This window comes from Patiria miniata, unplaced genomic scaffold (genome assembly GCF_015706575.1).
Source record: "Patiria miniata isolate m_02_andy unplaced genomic scaffold, ASM1570657v1 HiC_scaffold_7, whole genome shotgun sequence".
NCBI classification, from domain to species: domain Eukaryota; kingdom Metazoa; phylum Echinodermata; class Asteroidea; order Valvatida; family Asterinidae; genus Patiria; species Patiria miniata.
This window is the reverse complement of record NW_024037074.1, coordinates 25929404-25952691: the sequence shown is the minus strand read 5'-3', so window position 1 is coordinate 25952691 and position 23288 is coordinate 25929404. Positions and strand designations below refer to the sequence as shown.

General features: G+C 40.9%; 1 protein-coding gene and 2 long non-coding RNA genes across 5 annotated transcripts; 2 read left to right on the top strand and 1 right to left on the bottom strand.

Moving 5' to 3' along the window:
- Window positions 1–719: 719 nt before the first annotated feature.
- On the bottom strand, window positions 720–7478 carry LOC119746320 (protein ABHD8-like). Its single transcript, XM_038223201.1, has 5 exons — window positions 7332–7478; window positions 5027–5813; window positions 3606–3776; window positions 1717–1927; window positions 720–997 (listed from the first exon to the last, which is right to left on the bottom strand). The coding sequence occupies exons 2-5, from the start codon at window positions 5713–5715 to the stop codon at window positions 788–790; spliced, it is 1281 nt and encodes a 426-aa protein (XP_038079129.1). The 5' UTR covers window positions 5716–5813; window positions 7332–7478; the 3' UTR covers window positions 720–787.
- Window positions 7479–9760: 2282 nt separating this feature from the next.
- On the top strand, window positions 9761–17036 carry LOC119745678. Of its 3 annotated transcripts, XR_005273646.1 has the most exons (6): window positions 9761–9998; window positions 15024–15262; window positions 15480–15660; window positions 15868–16017; window positions 16235–16415; window positions 16623–16663. It is a non-coding gene; the product is annotated as an uncharacterized LOC119745678 (long non-coding RNA). The 3 variants fall into 3 exon arrangements; XR_005273645.1 differs by lacking the exon at window positions 9761–9998 and having other exon boundaries at window positions 14347–15262; XR_005273647.1 differs by lacking the exons at window positions 9761–9998; window positions 16235–16415; window positions 16623–16663 and adding an exon at window positions 17025–17036 and having other exon boundaries at window positions 14348–15262.
- Window positions 17037–17146: 110 nt separating this feature from the next.
- On the top strand, window positions 17147–19361 carry LOC119745679. Its single transcript, XR_005273648.1, has 3 exons — window positions 17147–17208; window positions 17435–17562; window positions 17713–19361. It is a non-coding gene; the product is annotated as an uncharacterized LOC119745679 (long non-coding RNA).
- Window positions 19362–23288: the final 3927 nt, after the last annotated feature.

Below are 23288 nucleotides of genomic sequence, written 5' to 3'. Positions count from 1 at the left end.
GAGGCACAGTATTGCACTGAGGCACTGTATAACAAATTGAACCTGAATTGGTTCGGCCGCCTGAAACTCTCTAGCCAGCCTTCAATGGGGGACACTTCCACAACCATTTAAGTGCCCAACTCTGACAAGTTCCAACCACTGAAAAGTAGAACACTTTGAATATCCAGTGTGACGACCGATAACTACCTGACGGATTCAAACCCAGTTTGCAACATGTTTTCATACATACAGGGTGAGTCAAAAAAAGCGAAACCCAAATGTTGGGACTATTGTTTTAGTGAAGTTCTGCATGTAGCACTTTCAAAATCTAGGATATGAAAGCCCAATTCATAAGCTTTTCTTTTAGTACAAGAATCATTCAAATCACTCATGTACTTTTCAAGTCATACAATTTTAAACACAACCACCGTTTTAAAGTTCTGTCCACGGATCACAAAAAAGGTGTGCGTTCTTTCAGCAAAATGAAAACAATTCACACACATCCTTTTGTGATTTGTTTTTGTTTTGCTGAAAGAGCACTTACCTTCTTGTGATCCCCGGACAGAACTTAAAAACTGTGGTTATGTTTATAATTCCGTAACTTGAAAAGTACATGAGTGATTTGAATGATTCTTGTACTAAAAGAAAGCTTATGAATTGGGTTTTCATATCCTAGATTTTGAAAGTGCGACATGCAGAAATTCACTAAAACAATGGTCTCGGCATTTGGGGTTTCGGGGTTTTTTACTCACCCTGTGTAACAAGATGATTTTGTTAACCATGTGATAGTCACATGATTTACCAGATGTCACGTGATGGTGACATGCGGCATGGTCTTCCCGTGGGAGCCTAGTTTGGTTGACCTGCAGGACATTGACCTCTTGGGGGCGCCCCGCCGGTGCACCATGGTGTCCTTCAGCACGAAACTGTGGATGAGTTGATTGACTTTGTCTGGCTGTTCGATCATGACCATGTGGCTTGCGTTTTCAAGGGTCTCAAGCTGAGATGCATAAATAGTCTATAACGAGATGAAAAAAACCACAAAATTACAAACATTGAATATTTTAAAACCTCACCCACAGATTCTGTATCTTGATTGGAAATGCATACGATTGTTCCCACGAGCTACCGAGTGGCTTCAAACATTTCATGAAGGGGTAGTTTAGAAAAGAGTAAGTAAAATTTCAACTAATTTAGACTGAAATAGAAGAACAGTTTGATTGGATGTTGTTTAAAGTAATCAGTGATCTCTCAAAATACAGCAGAAATTGTGGTTGAGGCTTTACAAAATAACTATGGACTGTTTTAAAATGTAGTGTAGTAAAACTAGCCTCCTGCGGTGGTCCATGGAGCATTCCATTACTCTTGGCTGGGAAGCACACACTTTTGACATGCTACCTTAATCTTGCCAAATCCTCCATTTTGCAAAGAGGATTTGGGAAGGTTAAGCCCGGTTCATACTCGGCGCGAAAGCGAACGCAAATTTGTGGTGTCGTGGCAAGTATTCGCACTGTGAATTCGTAAAAGTTGAACATATTTCAACTCCGGCGAATTTCGCAGCAAATGCTTTTATGACATCAAATTCGCTTCGCATTTGCATTCGCGTGAAGTATGAACCGGGCTTTAGGGTTAATTGTTAAGCGACATAAAGCTGCAGTGGTAGAGAGCAACACCCACTACTGAAATGAACATCGCCCTGACAGGAATTCTATCGATAATCATCTTGACTTCACTCACTTCGTTCATCCATATCTCGTCGTCGAGGAGCACCAAGTCGTCTTGCATCCCGTAGATGAGCAGCACGCTAGCACGGAGGCTTGCGTGGTACTCCTCGTTACCCTCATGCCAGTTCTGACCCTGCATGGTCGCACGTAGCACGTAGGCCGGAACGTCAAAGGAGTGGTTCTTCTCCTCTTTCGAATGCTTGCTGTCTTTGTGGAAGGCTTGGCTACAGAAACAAAATTTATGACTTAAAGGGAATGTACATCATTGGCTTTTGCTGTAATTTTCAGAAATGAACTATTTGGGGGGTTAGTATAATAGATCAAATATTGTTGCACTGACATGTTTGACGTTTTGTGTTCGAAAATGCTGGAAAAACCAAGAAAAACTAAAATATTCAAGTAGTCTGGTTCCCTGACTCCACTAAAGATGAAATGGATCAAAAATACCGGAAAATTGTAAGGTAAGGGAACCAGTCTAGCTGGCCCGCACCCGTTCATGAACATGGAACCAATAGCTAGCAAAACTAAATTTAGACTAAAATAAATTGTAAATTTGGAGCAGTAATTGAAAAATAGTTAGGTTTTTCCAACGGTGATCGGCCGACCAGCGTTGGAAATGTATACAAATATACCATTTTCTTGAAAATGGCTTCACACCAGGTGCCATAATTTTACAGGATGCTTAAGCATGTCATTTACCAACATCCTAGTAGGTATTTCGTAACAACTTGGTAGTTTTATTTTTCGATGTTTGGAAATGTTGTATTTTCCCTTTAAATACATTTAAAACAGCTTTCTTGCCATGTTACTATGACTTTCCACCTCCTTTGTAGCAGTAAAAGGGAGATATTTCAACATTTTAGTTTTATGCTAATGTCAATTTCCATATTCATGAGCAAAAGCGTGATGTCTATCAAGGCAGACCAGTAGTGTCTCCATAGCTTTGTGTACAAATATATCACACTGTTTTCATTTTCTTGGAGAAAGTTCCCTTTTTACTTGTTTATCATGTTAAACAGCTTGTTTGGACAAAAGTAGTGGCCACTGTTTCTTCCAAACTTTTTGGAGGGTAATTTGGACTATTTTTTGTACTGTTCACATATTCTTTTGAAAAGGAGTACCTTGTGTGACAAAAGCAAAATAGCGTCCTCTTAAATGTATTGATAAAAGGATTTGCTAATATCTGAAAAACTACCACTTTCTTGTCACTGAAAACAAGTATTAAGATCTTGTATATGTATTGTTGCAACATGAGCTGAATTTTCACTGCATGTGAATGTTTCCTTTAACTTAATCTACATCACCAAAGGTAACTCATTTTTGAGTTATTTTTTCGTCTTTGCTCCCCCCCCCCCCTTGCTGGTATTTTACTTTACATTAGTTGCTTATATCAATTTATTCTCCAGTATTTTTTTGTACTATGTGACCCACTCTCCACAAAAAGGGTATTATGCAACAAAAAAATTGGGTCATATACATGGGTGGAAAGCCCACAACGTAAGCTTTCATTCATAATAGAGCTCCATAGCCCCTCCCATTCTGGAGATATGACACATTTGCATAATAATTACTTCCTTGGAATTCGAATTACACAACCGAAAAAAAACGGCTTGGAAATAGCAGGCTCTGTGGTAAATTTTGTGCTTTTTCCCCCATTTTATTCATTGAAATCAACATTTCTGTGAATGAACCCTGAAACTTTAAGTATTAAAAATTTACTTTTCAACAATAATTTGTCAGTTACCTTTTGGACAGCTGCAAATGATATACACTACCGTTAGTAAAGCCACTAGGTACTTTCTTTTTTGTTGTCTAAAACCTAGGTTGGGTCTGGCATCATAAAACAGTGCACTTGTCTAATGGAGTTTCAAATATAGTACAGAATCTTCCATCCGTCTTTACCTGACAAAGCAACTGGTTATGATTGGCTTGATGCAAGCCAGCACACAGCTGGGCAGGCAGAACAGCTGACAGGGTTCCGGTTGGAGTGGGACGGGCCCACCACCGCTGATAAGGACCACCTTGGCGACCTTCCTGGCACGCTCACGGGCAATCTTGGCACAAAAACAGGCCCTAAAAAAACAAAGACAAATAAACAAAATTCTGTGCTTGTGAAATCAGAACAGGGAAAAAGATATCAGGGAGATCAATAAGTTGTAATGAAAACAGAAAACTAGACAATGAAAGCTAAAAAACTGAAATGTGAATTTGACCGTACACACGTTTGTTTTACATGTATACGCTAGGTGGACATTCCTTTGTTTCCGTGTAGTTAAGAAAACTCGGTACAAAAAATAACTGTACTCAAACTGTGAAAACTCTTTCAACCCCCCCCCCCCCTTTTTTCCCCTTTTTTTTGGATTTTCTTGAATGTTTCTCTTCATTCTGCGACAAATAACCCTAACCCGAAAATGCCTCTAAACCTGTTTTCCCGAGAGGGCGAAACGTTATGTGAACACAGCTTAGTCCACATAAGGTCAACACAACCTGCATTATGTGGACACCTTTTGTTCACATGTCCACATAGTGACTGTAAGACAAACTCACACATTTACATACCCAATAATACCAGGTTCTTACACAGCACTTTTAACTAAGATCAAAGCGCTTACATTATTATTACCCCTGATCATTGGGCCAATCTAATATCTCAAAACCATCTCAGCTCCCTGGGGAATATACAGCTCCATGCTGCCAATTCGGCGCAAAGCAGCTAAAATCAATTACAATAACCATCTCTACCCTCACAGGTGCCCATTTACTCCTGGGTGGGGAGAAGCAATGAGTGACAAAGTGCCTTGCCCAAGGGCACACGTACCACAACCCCAGGCTGGACTCGAACCCACAACCTGCAGAATTACCCGCAGACCGTGAATTCAATGCTCCAGACCACGAGGTCACGGCATGTGGACATTCCTTTGTTTTCGCATAATTAAGAAAAACAAAGAAAAAACTCATTATACTCCCACTGTGAACAATCTTTTAACCCATATTTTTGATCATGATTTCCTTGTGTGTTCCTCTTCATTTTGCGATGGACAACCCTAACCCCAAAATGCCTCGAAAACTGTTTTTCAGAGATAGGGAAACCTTGTGTGGACGTGGGCAAGTCCACACAACGTCCTAACTACCTGCACTGTGGGGACATCTTTTGTACGCAGGTCCACACAGTGACTGCATTGCCAGTCCACATAATTCTGCCCAACACCTGTAACTTTGCATGACAAAGTATGCAGTATCTAAAAATTACATGCTTTGCATTTTGTGTACGTGTCGATACTTTACAAGATACTGGATCACAACTTCATGGAAACAAGACTCACCCGTAAGAATGGCCAACAAGGACATTCCTCTTTTTGCAGTAGCGGTCAAATACGGTCATTATGTCATCAGCGTGCTCGCCAAAGGAATAGGCCTTGGACTGATGGGGTGCCCGGCTGAAACCGTGACCTAGGAGGTCAGGGGCGATGACCTCGTAACCCTGACTGACAAAGTACATAATCTGGTGACGCCACAGGTCTGAGCAGCCTCCGACACCGTGGATGAAGAAGAACGCTGTGTTGCCGTCCTCCATGATTGAATGGAGTGAGCTCTGGCTTGCACTGTCCGGATAGGATTGATTGCTTAGGATGCTACCATCGCTGTCCCTAGCAAGCTTCTCAAGGTTGCGGTCGCGCAGAGAAATTTGCCTAGTGGTCGCTGTAGTCTGTTGCCGGGTTGAGGCGTTGAAATCCACATTGCACGGCTTGGATGCCAGACAGTTTACATCGTTCTCAGGTCCGCGTATCCCATCATGCTCTCTGCATTCCTCCGCAGTCTCGCCAAGTTCTTCGAGTTCTGGGGCTGCGACAAATTGTCGCTTGGTTTGCTTTCTCTGTTCGGGCAGAATGTGTTGGACATGCAGCCATCTTCCCTTGCGTACTTCAATGATGTTGAGGGTTTCGTTGGATGACGGATCGGGGGCGACGCGATGGCTTCTCTGCGGGCCGAATGAGCTGGACCTGGTCGTCATTGCTCATCGCGTTGTGCGTAGAAATGGGCATTAGTACACCCCAAAATTTTGAGCTCAAAAGGAAGGGTCTGGCATGTTGAACAATGTTTCAGCTTCCTCTGCAAAAGAGACCAGGAAAAAAAGGTGTTCAGTTTGAAAAGTAAAAAAATACTAAAAGTCAAAAACTACATAGCGAAAGTTGATAATAAGCAGGACAAGTTCTTTTTAGAACTAAATATCTGCTAAGCAGTAGTTATTACCACATGGTGTTACCGCAAACCGAAACGATATAAAAAAAAACATACTCTTGACATACATGCAACTGCATAAATAGGTCAAGATATTGTGATTCAAGGGTAATGATTTTTAATTTTGTAATAATTACAGGAAAGTTTTTAACTACAACAGATATTGTTTTGAAAGATTTGTTTCTCTACCAGTTTTTACTTTAGGAGAAACTTTTTCTGAAAGACTGTTGCATCCTGATGCCACGTTTTCTCACCATAAAACACTCAACCAAAAATGAAAGTCCCCCTATACTTTTCAGTACGACTCAAAAACTACTGAGCACCTCTTGGTCAAATAATGACTAATCAGTACAGAAATCACTTATAGGCATCCAGCCAAACTCTTAATTTGGCCAAAAACAATGAGGGGGCCTATAATGTGTACGGAATTATGCAATGTATGACAAACGATGCTGGGAAAAAAGTTGCATATTTGTATTACAGGCAAGTTATGTGTGAACATTTTTTGTTTCTAGTAAGACTAAGTAACATGACTAATGCAATCTTCCAAAAATCATAATTAAATGTCTTAAAATAATTTCAAATTTTGTGCAGCTTATGTTTTCACCCTTGCCTTCATGTAAAGTTATAGGCCTACTCTTTTCATGTTCAACTTCAAGCTTCAGTGAACAAATAAAATGTTCGAATTAATATAAATTAGGCCCTAGGCTAAAGTAATAATAAATCAAATGTCATTAAAATAAAAATGATTAGGCGTCAAAATGAAACATTCTTTTCCAACCAAATTCTACAACAGAATGATTCCAACATCAAAACACAAGATGAAGTTTATATGTTCGAACTTCAAACAACAAAATGCACTAACTTACAGGGATCTGTCAATCAATTAATCAAATTTTCAGCAGATTTTACTTGAGTTTATTGTACAGGTGCAACCCAGTATTTACTCAGTTTCCATAGGGTTGTTGATTGAAGTCTGGATAACTTCACAACGATCGTGAAACAGTGCACAAATTTTGCGGCAGATACCAGACAATACCTGGCTCAACTTAGCCGCGGATTTGGCCGGATTTCTGGCTGCGTAGTCAGCTACAGATTCAGCCGCGCATTCACCTAAAGACAAAAAAATCTATAATACATGCGGGAAAAGGTGATCTATTTTCAAGAAAGATAACTTCATTTATTCAACGAATTTTCCATAATAACCGACAAATAACAATGTTTTTGTCAAGCCATATAAAAAAAAACCGACATAAGCAACCGTTTCATCCACTATTTTTGAAATTTTGATGCAAAAATTACGATTAAATTATTAGCTGCATAATGGGAATCATGACAGCTAGTGCATCATTTAAAACAAAGTGTACCACACATAATGTCAAAACTCACTGATTTTGCTTTAAAGAGGCAGTCATTATACGCAGCCGAATCAATTTTAACAGTGCAGGGAAAATGGCGTCACTTTGGCGGGCTATAGGCACTAATTAGTGTTCGGCAATCTGAAGGGTGTCAGGTCAACTCGCCTCCTAGCCGACTCGCCCCCTCGCCTCCTAGCCGACTCGCCCCCAGACCTACTCGCCCCCTGACCTACTCGCCCCCTGACCGACTTGTCCCCTGGAACACATTGCATGCCCGGTCGTGTCGGGAATCTCAATGGAGCCAATTATTCAAACGCCATTTGAAATGATTTCTGGTACAATATAATAATTATTATCATAAATGGTAATAATAACCAATAATAAAAAGGTCACACATGAAAATAAAACAATCCCTTTCCGCAAGAGAAGAGGGTAAATCACGTTCAAATTAAGCTTCGTTATCTGAGTTTCGGTTTTGATTCCCAAAGTTGAGCCTCAGATCCTCCTATAACATTTAAAGAACACCAAACAAATAACTATTTTTTTATTTTCACAATATACATCCTTAATTCTTAAAATACTTTTTAATGAAACTGATGAGGACCTAAAGTTGAGATTTACAATCGGTGAACGCGGTACATGCCGCGCGCCCGCAGTCACCATTAACGGACCGCGAATAGACCGGCTGCTAAGCGTGATAGGCCCCGGGCACTCCGCGAATATCGGTACAGCTGTGCTAATGTGTTTCCAACACAAATTCTTCATAAAAGATCAACAGTTTCTTGCATTTGTACCGGAAATCCTTCAAAAGTGGCGTTTGAATAATTTGGCTCCATTGGGTTTCATGCTGCGATCGGGCAATGTGTTCCCGCACTGTCATTATTGTGATGAGATTATGCATGCAGCATATTCTACCAGATACAGAACCAGAATAAAATGGCCGGTTTCGAAGAGCGCTCCAATTTCTGTAAACTTGGTACCCCCCCCCCCCCCGTTTGATTTTACGGAGGCCAAGTGTCCGGTGAAAAAAACATGTTGACATTAAGTTCAGCACGGATGTGCCCCCCCCCCCCCAAAAAAAAAGCTGGATACGCTGCTACACAGTGGCGTAGCCAGGAATTTTTCAGTGGGGGGGCGCTGGGGGGCTGGAACATTTCATGTGGGGGCGTCAAGCAGGGGCGTCAATCGCTTCTCAAAAGTGGGGGGGGGGACATACCTTGATCATAACTGATGCAAGCGCGAAGCGCGAAGCCCTTACGGCGTGGGGTTCGGGGCCCGCTTAAGGGCCCCGGAAAAAATTGGATTCTAGATGTTCTGTGGTGTGATCTGAAGCAATTTCTTACCACTTTCCTCCATGCTTTAACTAATATTTTCTTGGCAAAAGATAACTATTTGAACATCGTTTTCGAGGTTGGAGACATTGAATCAGCTATCGGTATTCTGAGCTATTGGCGTGGGGTTCGGGGCCCGCTTAAGGGCCCCGAAAAAATAGGATTTCCGATGCTCTGTGGTGTGATCTGAGGCAATTTCTTACCACTTTAACCAATGATTATCAATGATTATCTTAGCACAAAAGATAATAATTTAAACATAATTTTGGAGGTTTTCTCAGTTAAAGGCATAAGAAAATTTTGTGAACATTGTTTTCGAGGTTGGAGTCATTGAATCAGCTACCAGAATTCTGAGCTATAGGCGTAGGGTTCGGGGCCCGCTTAAGGGCCCCGAAAAATTTTGGATTCTAAATGCTCTGTGGTGCTATCTGAGGCAATTTCTGACCACTTTAACCAATATTTTCTAAGCAAAAGATACATTGTAGTACATAATAGGCCCTGTAAATGAGACGCGAGTTCAAAAATGGGGGGGGGGGACATTTGATATTGTGTCCCCCATCCTTCAAAAGGTGGGGGGGGGGACATGTCCCCCTGTCCCCCCCCCCCCCCCCCAGGATTGACGCCCATGGCGTCATGTAGATCAATAATACATTTTTTTGAAACTCAAAATTTCAGTGGGGGGGGGGGGGGCGACAATGTTTCATGGGGGGGGGGCGGTCGCCCCCCAAGGCCCCCCCCCCCCGGTGGCTACGCCACTGCTGCTACACCAACGGAAGATGCCTTTTATTGAGCAAGTGCCCCGTTGATTCGACTGTAACCGGTCAGTCCAAAATTTCAACCCCCAAAAGTGAGTGCAGTACCTTTTGTTTTCGTCCTTCACAAATGTATTTAAACAGGCAATTGTTTTCAACTCAAGTTGATCAGTATGAAACTGTGCCACCCCTCTAAAGGGGCTCGTGACCAAAATGTAATCGCCCATCGGAATTACGTCATTAGCATTCTATCCGATTCTCATTTCTAACCCAGGCTTGTGCTGAATGCACATTATGCAAATAACGTGTTTAGAAGATTTCCACTCAGACTCCAACCCTATTGTTACATTCATGCCTCGCTGATCACCATGGTACAGCGACCTAGCTGTTGTTTCGGTGCTGGGCTAGGCCTTCATTACTGTCGTTGTGCTCCTCACGCTCACTGCATGCAACTCATTACACTGTTCAAAATTATCATTTTGGCTCTATATAAAATTGTTTATCCTAATTGAACGTGCACATTGTGTCCAATTTATATTGTATTAACAAAGACATCGTTACCATTTACTGCAAGATCAACACCAAGAGGGGCAATGTCTTCAAGAGTAGAAAGAGGTACGTTACATGTCTCTGATTAATGAACATGTGTATAAGGTTCTCCTACAAAATCTAGGGCCACTTTAAAGCTATAGTCCATCATTTGCAGCCATCCGAAGACTAACTGGCGTATTATTGTTGAAAAACATACTTGGTTGAAAGATAATAAGTGGACTAAACTCCCTGTGAAATTAATCTTTCTGGCAAGCTATCATTTTGAAGTAATCAACGAAAGAAGGCCTTTCGTAGGAAAATTTAAATTAGTTGTGCGTTTTGTTATTCGGCGCAGCGCGCGCAAGCATTGGCACGACGCACAGGCGCGCGCGGTTGCTATAATTCGTCGGATCAGTGCGCAACATCGCTGCAATTCAAAACAATTCAAAACATGATTCAGCAACTTTTGATTTGAAATTGAGATCCTAGAATGCTGTTTTTCTCAGAATATACAGCTGAAGCTGAGCTGAAACTTCATCAGGTTAGTTGTTCAGTATCCTTCATTAGATTTTGAACACTTTTGTTGCTTCAAACGAACAAAATGCACAAATTACAAATGATGGACTATATCTTTAAATAAGTGTAAGGCCTTTATTTGTGTATTAAGTATAACTTTGGGATAAGCAATTATAAGTGATTAGGTATTTGTCTCACGCGTGCAGTGACATTGCGTTCGCACGTAGAATAAAAACCAATTTGCATAAAATTTCGTCAGACACGTGCGGTGACATTGTGTTCGCACGTACAATAAAAAAATGCATAAGAATCCATCTCACACGTGCAGTGACATTGCGTTCGCACGTTTAATTTGCATAGAAACATAGATATAGAATAAAAAGACTAGATCGGCAGCGCGTCCACACGCGCGGACTTGCATGGAGGGTCACGTGCTGGAGGAAAGATTCAAATGATGCGCGAAAACGTGACGAACGCAACGCCGTTTACGCGCACAGTGCACCATTATCACTAACGCGTGGGCGAATCGCGTAAATACTCGGTGCGTATTTCTTGCTTCGCTTGCGTTGAGCTTGGTCACGGTGCTAGAGGAAAGATACATTTAGCTCCATTACTTTACGTTAATTTGTTGCGCGTCCACGAAACACAATAAAAAAAAAAGGCGGCGATTTATCGCACAATGAATGGGCGCGTGTGGACGCGCTGCCGATGTAGTCTTTTTTTTCCTATATCTATGCATAGAAATTCGGAAGACGCGTGCAGTGACATTGCGTTCGCACGTTTGTAAATAAAAATGGGGCGTGGCTATAGGCTCCGTTAATCCGAAGCAGTTTAGATATAAAGTTTGAGACTGCAAGAAGCCACTGGCCGGCCAGGAATTATTTTCTGGCTGAGCGGATAATTAACTTCATTTCAAGGCAGTAAAATGCTTTAATTTTTTGGGGAAGCTCCGAAGAGAGTTTTGTCACCTGAAACAGAGAACTCCTTAAATTTCATTGGATGTTAAAAAAAGTTTACATGGAAGGTAAATTACAGCAGAATTAAGGTTGAACGAAAATGATTATTTTATTCAATAATAATGCAATGCCAATAGGAATTTGTCACGTGCATTGGCATTGTGTTCCCACGTGTGTTAATTTGCATATAGGAATTTATAAAATACGTGCAGTGACATTGCGTTCGCACGTTGAGTATAACTTAATTTGCATAGAAATTCGTCAGACACGTGCAGTGACATTGTGTTCGCACGTGAGTTAATTTGCATAGGAATTTGATACGTGCAGTGACATTGCGTTCGCACGTGGAACAGTTGAAGGGTAGCATTCCAGTGGAAGTTTTTTTTTTCAAATTGTTGTCCCTGAATAATTCAACTCGCTAATTTACACCAGTACTTTCAATGATAAACCTGTGACAAGTGTCTCCTTCATTGTCACATTGACTTGCAGGTCTTGTGTAACTCCCTTTCTGGAGAAGGTTAAAAGACGTTCTCCACCTCAGTCTCAGAAACTAAAAAATAAATTGAAACAATATAAAACCTAATCAACATTCTGGGCAAAACGTTGGTGCAAGTGATGCAAACAATTAATTAGGGTTTTTTTGTAGGTCAAGTTGGGAGGAGTGCAGACGCTGCAGGCGTGCATTATGCAGCATCCGCAAAGCAAAGCAGCTGCTGGATCTGTAGGAGTGTTAGGATAATGTTATAGGCATTTAGATTCGGCGAAATATTCTCATACGCGTTTAGAAACCTCCGCACCGCGTTCTATCGCTTTTCCGTTCGACAATAAGGCATATTAATACGTAATGTTCGGCAAACTCGTGTTTTTGTTTTTTTGGGGTTTTGTTTGGCTAGACCGGAGACGGTTTGGTACGAAGACCGAGAAGGGACTTGGGAGTTATTTATTTTTTTAATTTTCATAATATTACGTATGTGTTATTGTCACGTACGTACGTAACTCACGCACGTACTTGAATATTATCACGTACGTAGGTAATATTATCACGTAGGGCCCACGTGATAATTATTACGTACGTAGGGCCCACGTGATAATTATTAAGTACGTATACTCGTTTAAGGATACACGTAATATCACTTACATATGCAATACATGTACGTACGTAATATGTACTTATTTATCAGGTATGTGCGCAATAATAATACTAATATTACGTAAGTACGTAATATTATATTATCACACGTACGTATGTGATAATTTAATTGCATCACGTACGTACGTTGTGATTGTCATATGTATAGTAGTAGGCCCTAAATAAGAACAATATGTTCATCTCCTCTTGGTCTTCGTACCCACGTACCCGCGTATCCGCATATCCGCATATCCACGTACCTGCGTAATCGCGCGATTTCGTGTACCATACTTCGAAGTGATAAAATCTAGGGAACTGTTTAGCAAAGTGCAATGAACAGTGTTAGGAAAAAATGAAGCAAACGAAAATTAGGGAGCAAGCATAGCCCGCTGCGAGCATGCGCACATTGAGCCTGCAGGCAGTGCCATGGGGAGTTTTAGAAGTTTTCTAAAAAAAAAAAAAAAAAAAATAACACTAACTTAATGCAAACGAAAATCAGTCTAATGAATAACACTGTCCCCTAAACTTCAAAGTACTGGTGTATTTTATTTTATTTTCGCTATTAAGAAACTTCCAAATTTAAAGTCGATTTGGTAATTGATTGAGAGTCATTTTGTGATGTTTTATCGATCAACTGGAATGCTGCCCTCTATACGGACATTGGCTGGTACTTTGCCAAACTCAAAACAATAATTAAACAAAGTTAGTGAAACAACTACAGAAAGTGGCAATGCCTGGTGCGTTGTCCACCAACGACGATATAATTTCTTTATGATTGTATAAAATGTTTAAGAGCAAACAAGATTCATAAAATCTAGGCCATTGACAGTGACCATGCCTGGTGCAGTGCCACTTGTAAGGGATACCCTCTTCGGTGCATATTAGTATAGCGCCGATTTCCAAGAGGCCCCTTCCATCAGAAGAACTTGAACATTAAAACTTAGACCATTTAACAAAAACACGGAAGGACGTTACTACTTAAATAGCCATACAGAGAAAACTATTGGTTAATAATTAACGCTAATTCCTAAATGAGCTCTCTGTTAAGGTGACATATACGCTCTTATAGTAACACTAAAAGGTAAAAAAAATCTGGGATTAACAGCGTCTGTAAAAGCGCCGCATTGTCTATACTTCGCTAGTCTGTGAGCAGTGAGGGCACAGTTGACAGTTGACCATATTTTAATGATCGTAGTAAAATCAAAAGTCATAACTTTGGTTAATTATACTTTGCATAAATTTATATAAAAGACATTTTTATTCTGTGAAGATATTTTAAGCTCGGTTCATTATTAAGTAACTATTTAAAGATAAACTTATCTGTGAGTAAAAAAAAATGCTTACAGAGAGAATGACTTTTGGGGAAAAAAACTCAAAAGTAGATTGTATTTTGTTTCATTGTAAATGTTGCATGTTTGATTTTTTGCCTTAGTGTGCATTGCTCTCTGTGTGGTGTGATTTTTTTAATGGTATCCGTCTGTTGTCTCTGACAATAGACAAAATTAAATGTTTTTAAATCAAATTAATCGTTGCGGCTACGAAAGTGTCAAATCGTTAAGCAAAATCGAAGCAGATGTCGAAAGGAATAATACTTGAAATCAGTGTTATTTTTTTCTCAACTGCAATACGTCGGGCAAAAAATGTTACGGTTTTGAAGCGGCAAGCCTCTAATTGACGAAAATACGAAATCAACTTTAAAAATCAAATTAAAAAATACCTACCCGGATATTTACTTGACTACGCGTATGACGAAAACTGAAAACAAAATTCAAATCGGTCCAAAATAAATTGTAGTGAAAATCACATCGTAAGCAAATTTTTTTCCGAAAAAAAATCACTCCGCTTTCTACGTGTAGGCCTACACGCTAGGAAAATGATGAAAATAACGCGAGGAAAACATCGCAGCGTTAGTGAGAGTAAAAATACCCGAAATCGGTATTATTTTTCTTGCCACAAAGTAAACAAAATGGGTTATGGAAAAAACAAATCAAAATGACGAAAATAACGGCATAGAAATTAATCATCTGCAACGAGAGAAGTAAATACATGTACATGTACTTGCAAATTTTGGCAAACGGTGGGAAAATGACGGCAGCAAAAGAAAATGAAATTGACGAAATTACGAGAAAAAAAATCACACCATAATGAACAAAATATTTGTTTAGAAAATGACTGAATTTCAGTTATATACAGCGGCATTTCAAAAACATCAAAATTGTTGGCATTGTCGAGAAGTGCCTTCAAAAAGACCTAATTGCCCCCCCCACACACACACACACCAAAAAAGTACACTGTGAAAGGTTACAACTTATTGGCAACCTGCCAATATCGGCGTCGGCACATGTTCGTGTGCATTATGACAAAAAAGATCATGTCTGTTTTTAAAAGTAAATAGTGGAAACATGGGTAGAATCGTTTAGTTTTTATTTGGTAACAAGTGGCCTTATTACAGGTAGGCTTATAGACATAATGCTTTGAAATGTTTCACTTCAGTAACAAATGGGCTAGGCCCAGTGTTTTCGTAACCCTGTTCACTTAGGAAAGAGTTGCAGCTTTCAACAAAGAAACTGATGATCTAAAAGTTGAGACTGCATGGATGAGCTAGGCTGCTTTGTCTGGACGAAAATCAACCCTCCAAGGCTCCAACAGCCTCATCAAACAGAAACTCGAGGAACCGGAAGCAGGGAGGAGGACCGACAGATGAACGGATGACCTGCTTGCTGGGCTACCCATTACTGATTCTTGAGGTTAGTTTACATGTTGGCCTCCTCTTTGTAGGATCAATCAAGTCACAGAACTCATCAAAATGGGCGATCTGACTCTGTTATAATGTTCTTCCACAAAGAATGAGTTCTTGGTAGCGGGCTTTGCTTTGTGGGATTAATTCAATGTTTTCTTTCCCCTTCCTAGCCCCGGCACGAATACAGCTCAATAATTCAAATGTTTTCTTTCGTATCCTTTCAGAAAAATGAGGACCACTGACTGATGAGGGAATTGCTTTACTGAGATTGATGAGCCTGCTTCAAGACATCGTCAAGGCTCCATCAGCCTTACCACACAGAAACTCGAGGAACCGGAAGCAGGGAGGAGGACCGACAGATGAACGGATGACCTGCTTGCTGGACTTCCCATTACTGACTATCAGGTTTGTGTACATGTAGCCTACTTAAACAGAAACAATTAAGAACTAATCAAAATGGGCGATCTGGCGCTCTTCTATGTTCGTCCACAAACAACGAATTCTGGTAGCGGGCCTTTGCTTTGTGGGGTTATTCAATGTTGTCTTTCCCCTTTCTAGCCCTGGCACGATTACAGCTCAATAAATCAAATGTTTTCTTTCCTATCCTTTCAGAAAAATGAGGACCACTGACTGATGAGGGAGTTGCTCTACTGAGGCTCCAACAGCCTCATCAAACAGAAACTCGAGAAACCGGAAGCAGGGAGGAGGACCGACAGATGAACGGATGACCTGCTTGTTGGGCTTCCCATTCCTGATTATTAGGTTAGTTTACACGTTGGCCTCCTCTTTGCAGGATCAATCAAGTCACAGAACTCATCAAAATGGGCGATCTGACTCTGTTATAATGTTCTTCCACAAAGAATGAGTTCTTGGTAGCGGGCTTTGCTTTGTGGGATTAATTCAATGTTTTCTTTCCCCTTCCTAGCCCCGGCACGAATACAGCTCAATAATTCAAATGTTTTCTTTCGTATCCTTTCAGAAAAATGAGGACCACTGACTGATGAGGGAATTGCTTTACTGAGATTGATGAGCCTGCTTCAAGACATCGTCAAGGCTCCATCAGCCTTACCACACAGAAACTCGAGGAACCGGAAGCAGGGAGGAGGACCGACAGATGAACGGATGACCTGCTTGCTGGGCTTCCCATTACTGACTATCAGGTTTGTGTACATGTAGCCTACTTAAACAGAAACAATTAAGAACTAATCAAAATGGGCGATCTGGCGCTCTTCTATGTTCGTCCACAAACAACGAATTCTGGTAGCGGGCCTTTGCTTTGTGGGGTTATTCAATGTTGTCTTTCCCCTTTCTAGCCCTGGCACGAATACAGCTCAATAATTCAAATGTTTTCTTTCGTATCCTTTCAGAAAAATGAGGACCACTGACTGATGAGGGAATTGCTTTACTGAGATTGATGAGCCTGCCTCAAGACATCGTCAGGGCTCCAACAGCCTCATCAAACAGAAACTCGAGGAACCGGAAGCAGGGAGGAGGACCGACAGATGAACGGATGACCTGCTTGTTGGGCTTCCCATTCCTGATTATTAGGTTAGTTTACATGTAGGCCTCCTCTTAACAGGAACAATCAAGTCACAGAACTAATTTAAATGGGCGATCTGACTCTGTTATTATGTTCGTCCACAAACGAGTTCTGGTAGCAGGGCTTTGCTTTGTGGGGTTAATTCAATGTTTTCTTTCCCCTTTCGAGCCATGGCACGAATACAGCTAAATAATTCAAATGTTTCCTTTCGTTATTTGAATCCTTTCAGCAAAGTTAGGACCACTGACTGATGAGGGAATTACCCTACTGAGATGAGGATGAGCCTGCCTCAAGACATCGTCAGGGCTCCGACAGCCTCATCAAACAGAAACCCGAGGAACCGGAAGCAGGGAGGAGGACCGTCGGATGAACTGATGACCTGCTTGCTGGGCTTCCCATTACTGATTCGTGAGGTTAGTTTTTAGTTATATATACCTAAAGAATAAGCAGAAACAAGTAATCAAAATGGGTGATTTGGCGCTCTTCTATGTTCTCCCACAAATAAAGAGTGCTGGTAGTGGGGCACTGCTTTGTGGGGTTAATTCGAACATTTCTCCCCCCCCCCCTCTTGCTCTACCTTTCAGATATTTCTTAATAATAATTCGGATATTTTCCTTTGTCATTTTAATCTTTTTACAGACATGAGGACCACTGACTGGTGAGGGAATTGCCCTATGATGGATGAGCCTGCCTCAAGCTGCCATAAGCTGGGAGGACCGACGGTTGACTGACACTGCCTGCTTGGTTGACCATTACCAATTCTTGAGGTATGTTTACTTGAAAAGAGACCAGGGATATGTAGGCCTACTCTTAAATTTGTTATTCCTTTAATACTATGTCACCTCTTACGATGCTTGATTTCCACTTTAAATATTAATTCTAAATTTTGCTAGTTTACTCTTTTTGTCATGTTTTAGAAGATGAGGACCGCCAAGCTTGGATGAGACTGGAAAATTACGAAGCTGCTCTATCTGGACAAGGATGCCCTCATCAGACACTTTCCAATTTGCGGAATATTGGATCAAAAAGCAGACTGCATATTATTTTGCAATATTATAAAACATAAAAACGACGAAAATACGAATTCTTACGCCAAAGTTACCGCTGTAATTGGAAGAATTAATAGCTTAAATCACTGTTACTTGTTAACTGTACTGAGAAACCTATACCTGAAATATATGTGACAACGAATATGACGAAAATTGAAGAAAAAAGGTCAAATGTGTGTAAAATACATTGCAGTGAAAATCAAATCATGAGCGGATTTTCTTCTCACAGAAATGCTTCTCCGCTTCCAACAAGTGGCTGAGAAATTATGAAATTTACGTCGAAAATAACTGAAATCAGTGTTGTTTTTACCTTTACTGCGATACCTACTTGAAATATTTGACTAAACGCGTGTGACGAAACGTGGAAACAAAAATCAAATCGGTCCAAATTAAATTACAACGAAAATCACATAGTACGTGGAGTTTCTTCTCGAAGCACGGCACTGTGTTTCCACAGGTAGCTAGGGGAAAATTACGAAAATTACACCGAAAATCAACGCGGCATATAAGTGAAGTGAGGAAACATAGTTTACACGGCTAAAAAATCACAGCGTTAGTGAGAGAAATAATACTTGATATCAGTGTTATTTTTATTACCTACAAAGTAAAAACAATTCGATTGCGGAAGAACCAAATTAAAGAGACGAAAATTGCGGTAAAAAGATTAACAACGGCAGCGAAAGAAATAAATATTTGAAAATCGGTAATTTTCTAAACTTGTAGGCCCTATGCCCGAAATGAAAATGACCGAAATAATGTTAACAAAAACATTTCAAATTATAATCGGCAGCCACTTCCGGTACGGTACTACACTGCTTAAAAAAGTCGGAAAGCGAATTTGGGTAAAAAAGTTTTTAAAATGACGGAATTTAAGGAAAAGTCCCATTATATCGATGTAAAGAAAATGACTGAATTTAAATTAAAGCAGCATGTTAAAGGCATTCCCCAAGTTCTAGGCCTACACCACATCTTTTAAGTATTATTCGTCAGCGAAAAAAACTGCAATTTGTGACATTGTCAAGAAGTTTGCCTTCAAAAAGGCCAGAAATAGCCAGGTTTATGCATGTGAAAGGGTACAACTTAAGTGTAATCAACAAAGCGATAGGGAAAATGGCTGTATAAAGACATGCGACATATTTACTATCGCATGCGACATTTCTTCCTGTTTTTGTAAAGGTTTAAACTTAATCTACATCATTTATGTGAGTCCGATTTGGAAAGATCGGCAGGGATACATGTTTTCAAGTATATATTTCTCCTTTGAGTTACTCATTTGGTTGTCTTACTTTGACCTGTGATAACGTATAAGGTCGACAGTGCTGTTTTATTGAAGGGGAGAACACGAAAACCATAACGGAAAAAAAACGTTGCAGTAGTTAAAGAGATCGGTCTAATATAGTCTTTCACGATCAAATCTTTGTGGGCTACGAGTATACCGTACTTGACGTAAATTTCAAAAGAAAGCATTTCAAGATATGCGACAGGTTTAGAGTAACATAGAAAACTACTATTTCCTTGTTGATTTTAGCCTACGTGTAACCCTCCCTCCGTATAATACTATGTTCAATGTAAGTCCGATTTGGAAGGGATCGGCAAGGATTAAGATGGCATTTTGTCATCTTAATTTCACGTGAATTTCTTTTAATGGTTGTTTATAGTGTGCGAGTTATATGCAGTTTCCAAAACAACCTGCCATTATCAGCGTCGGCACATTATGACAAAAATGAACCCTCCAAGGCTCCAACAGCCTCATCACACAGAAACTCGAGGAACCGGAAGCAGGAAGGAGGACCGACAGACAGTGGCGTAGCCAGGAATTGTTCAGTTGGAGGGGGGGGGGGCGCTGGGGGGGGGGGCTGGAACATTTCATGGGGGGGGGGGTCGTCATGTTGATCAATGATCATTTTTTTAGGAGCTCAAAATCTCAGTGGGGGGGGGGGGGCGACTGGGGGGCCACCAAGCTTGGACGAGACTGGACAATGACGAAGCTGCTCTACTGGACAAGGATGCCCTCATCGGAAACTTGAGTTAAAAAAACTAGCTTGCACAATATGAAATGATATATCGACTGCATAATGCAACGTCATTAATGTTATACACTAAGGCAACAACACTAAAATAACATGAAAAGTAATTTTGATTTCATTAAATTATTTATGCCTCTAAAATAATCTTAAACCGGATACTGCAACAGACAGTTAACAATGGACAATAACGCCAAAAAAGTCTCCGGTTTCTGGTATGCGCGCACGTCGCCATAGCCATGCGTGTCGGCAAAATAAAAAAGTTTTTTTTTCAATGAAAGATGATGTCGCAAAACCGCCAAAAAATGAACTCACTGGTTTGACTGGAATCCTGCTGCTGCACAATTTTAGCGTGTTTTTAGATGGGGTTATGATCGAGAATAAGCTTTATGTGGCCTCTCTGGACTCCCATATATTTGCACTAAGTCTAGTCGGGCACCATTTGCAGTCATCAGCCTACATTTTGAGGCAAAAAATCGGGTAAAAAAAAAAAAAAGCCGCGTCGCCGCACCACTTTTTGGGCAAGCTCCATACCAGGAACCGGAGACTTATTTTTTTTTGGCCTGATGGAAACTTGCTGAAAAATTATTGTAAGGGTAATGATTTGTCACTGGCTTTTTAGCAGTGACATGTCTGGGAGAAGGGATGTTCCTTTGATCTGTCCTGGGTCATCCAAAATTATTGCATCAATAAGTTAATGATTTCATACTCCTTACCTTTAATGCATTCAATTGGATCTTCTCGGTAAATTATAAACGAGGTCTCGCCTAAGGCTTTCTATTTGCTTTTTGTTCAGTTGACAATGGAGAATTTTGCTCTATAATTTTAATTTGATATTGAAAGTGCATTTTTAAGAAAACCAATTTAAGTCATAAGAGTTTGGAAAGATTTCACAAAGGATTAATTTATTGTTTAAAAACTGAAGAAATGTAACAAACTTTATTTAAATTTAACGTCTTTAACAAGACGTCGGTTTAACTAAAACGTGACTTTCTTTCCATTGTATATTTATAAGAAAACACAAGAACGTTTGATTTTTAGGAAATTTTAAAGAATAAACTCTTCAGGAACTCTAATTAGTGCCTAATTAGCCCGTTAAAGTGACCACATTTTCCATGCACTATTATTAATTGGTTCTATTTAGGCTGCATAGACCTCTTCAACACAAAGTGTACCGCACATGTTGTCAAAAACTCACAATTCTATTTCATAATCTACGAGAATATGTTACTGGGCACACTTGATTTTGGTATTGGCTCCAGCCGAACACTACTTAGTGTCTAATTAGCCCGTTAAAGTGACCCAATTTTTACTGAGCAATTGCAATTAGAATGCGTTCCATTCAACTGCAGATCAACTGACCGACTCGCCCCCTTACCGACTTGCCCCCTGACCGACTCGCCCCCTGACCGACTCGCCCCCTTGAAAATTAAGCACCGTACGGGGACATCGTGATATAAAAATAAAGACAGTGGAGCACAATGCCCGGTCGCAACGTGAAACTTAATGGAGTCAAATTATTCAAACGCCAGTTTGAAGGATTTCCGATACCAATGAAAAAATCTTTTCCTCGAAAAACATTGGTTAAAGTGGTCAGAAATTGCCTCAGATCGCACCATAGAGCATCTAGAATCCAAAAATTTTTCGGGGCCGTTAAGCGGGCCCCGAACCCCACGCCGTAATTTTTGGACCCACTTTTTTTTTTGGGGGGGGGGGGGCCAAAAATTTGTTTGGCCCCCCCCAAAAAAAAATTGTGTTCTGGATCCGCCCTTGGGCCTGTGCGCGTAGCGTTCACGGCAACCTCGTCCCCAGGGTGTCGAACAGTACGCGCCCATCACTACCTGCTCTCTCACCCTGGTATTGGATCATTTGCATGTGCAAGATTTTTGAACACGTATGCAAATGAGGAACAGTCTGGTGCCTGGATATGCGTTACATTAGCGTTTGTTTTTGTATGCGGTGTCTGGGGTAAAAAAAAACAGTCAATTCGTCGCAGCGCGAGCATGGCGTAAGATACGAAAACACGATTTTTTTAATTAAACAGTAACGATCTAATATCAAGACAACATGCAGTATCACATTTCATATTGATATGAGCAATCTGGAAAGGAAATTAGTATTTTCGAGAAGGCGTGGACGAATGCTCGCGAAAGTGAGCACTGGGGACGAGGTTGCGTTCACGGTGACTCAGGCGCGGTTCTAGAACCAATATTTGGGGGGGGGGGCTAGCAGGGTGGATCCAGATTTTTTTTCAGGGAGGCGTGCTGAAATGTAGACCGGATATTTTCTCCAGACACTTAGTCCTCCGAACATCAATAGGTGGGGGGGGGGGGGGGGGGAGGGAGGGGGGGGGGAGGGGGAGGGGGAGGGGGGGGGTCATGCCATATTTTCAATGGGGAGCGCCAATAAAATCCTAAAATCATTCACACTATATTAACTACAAATGCACCCTTCTCACGACTATTTCTTTAGGGGGAAACCTTTCGCAAGTACATGTACATCACAATCCTTCTTTTTGCTAATGCAATTTCTTTTTACGGAATTTATTTTGGGGGGGCTAGACAAAATTTGGGGGGGGGGCAAAATAGTACCCTACCTTGTCTGTACAATCCAAGCTTGAAGAAAAAAAGAAAAAAAAAAAAAAAAAGCCGCATCGCCGCGTCAATTCCGGAACTTTGGTCTGACCAGAGACCGAATATTTTTTTTGGGGGGGGCCTTAGTGGTGTTCTTATCAAACATACCGAATGGTTGTGAAAAAGTTATAAAAGAGGCTCAGTAATGGAACTTTCACAACCAAATTTTGAATTGAGCAATTATAGTTCAATCCCAAAACTCAGATAACGAAGCTGATTTGCTGGACCCTCTGTGTTCTCCACACTGTCTTTCGGTCAGGGGACAAGTCGGCTAGGAGGCGAGTTGGCGAGTCGGCTAGGGGGCGAGTCGGCCGGGGGGGGGGGGGGAGTCGGTAAGGGGCGAGTCAGTTAGGGGGCGAGTCGGTCAGGGGGCGAGTCGGTAAGGAGCGAGTCGGTAGGGGTCGAGTCGGCCAGGGGGCGAGTTGACCTGCAATCGGCTGAAGCCAATACCAAAATCAAGTGTGTCCAGTAACATGATCTCGAAGATCACGAAATACAATTGTAAGATTGTGACAACATGTAGTAATTGGTGTTCAGCTGAAGCCAACACCAAAAATGAAGTGTACCCAGTAACATTATCTCGTAGATTATGAAATAAAATTGTGAGTTTTTAATATTGCGTGTGGTACACTTTGTTTCAAATGATGTACTAGCTGGAGTTACCCAGCCCTAAATTTTATCATTGGGTTGTCATTTCCCCAATGATAAAATTTAGGGCTGGGTAACTCCAGCTAATGATGCACTTACTTTCAAACGTCTCAAAAAGCGTAGAAAAATAACGCGAAAT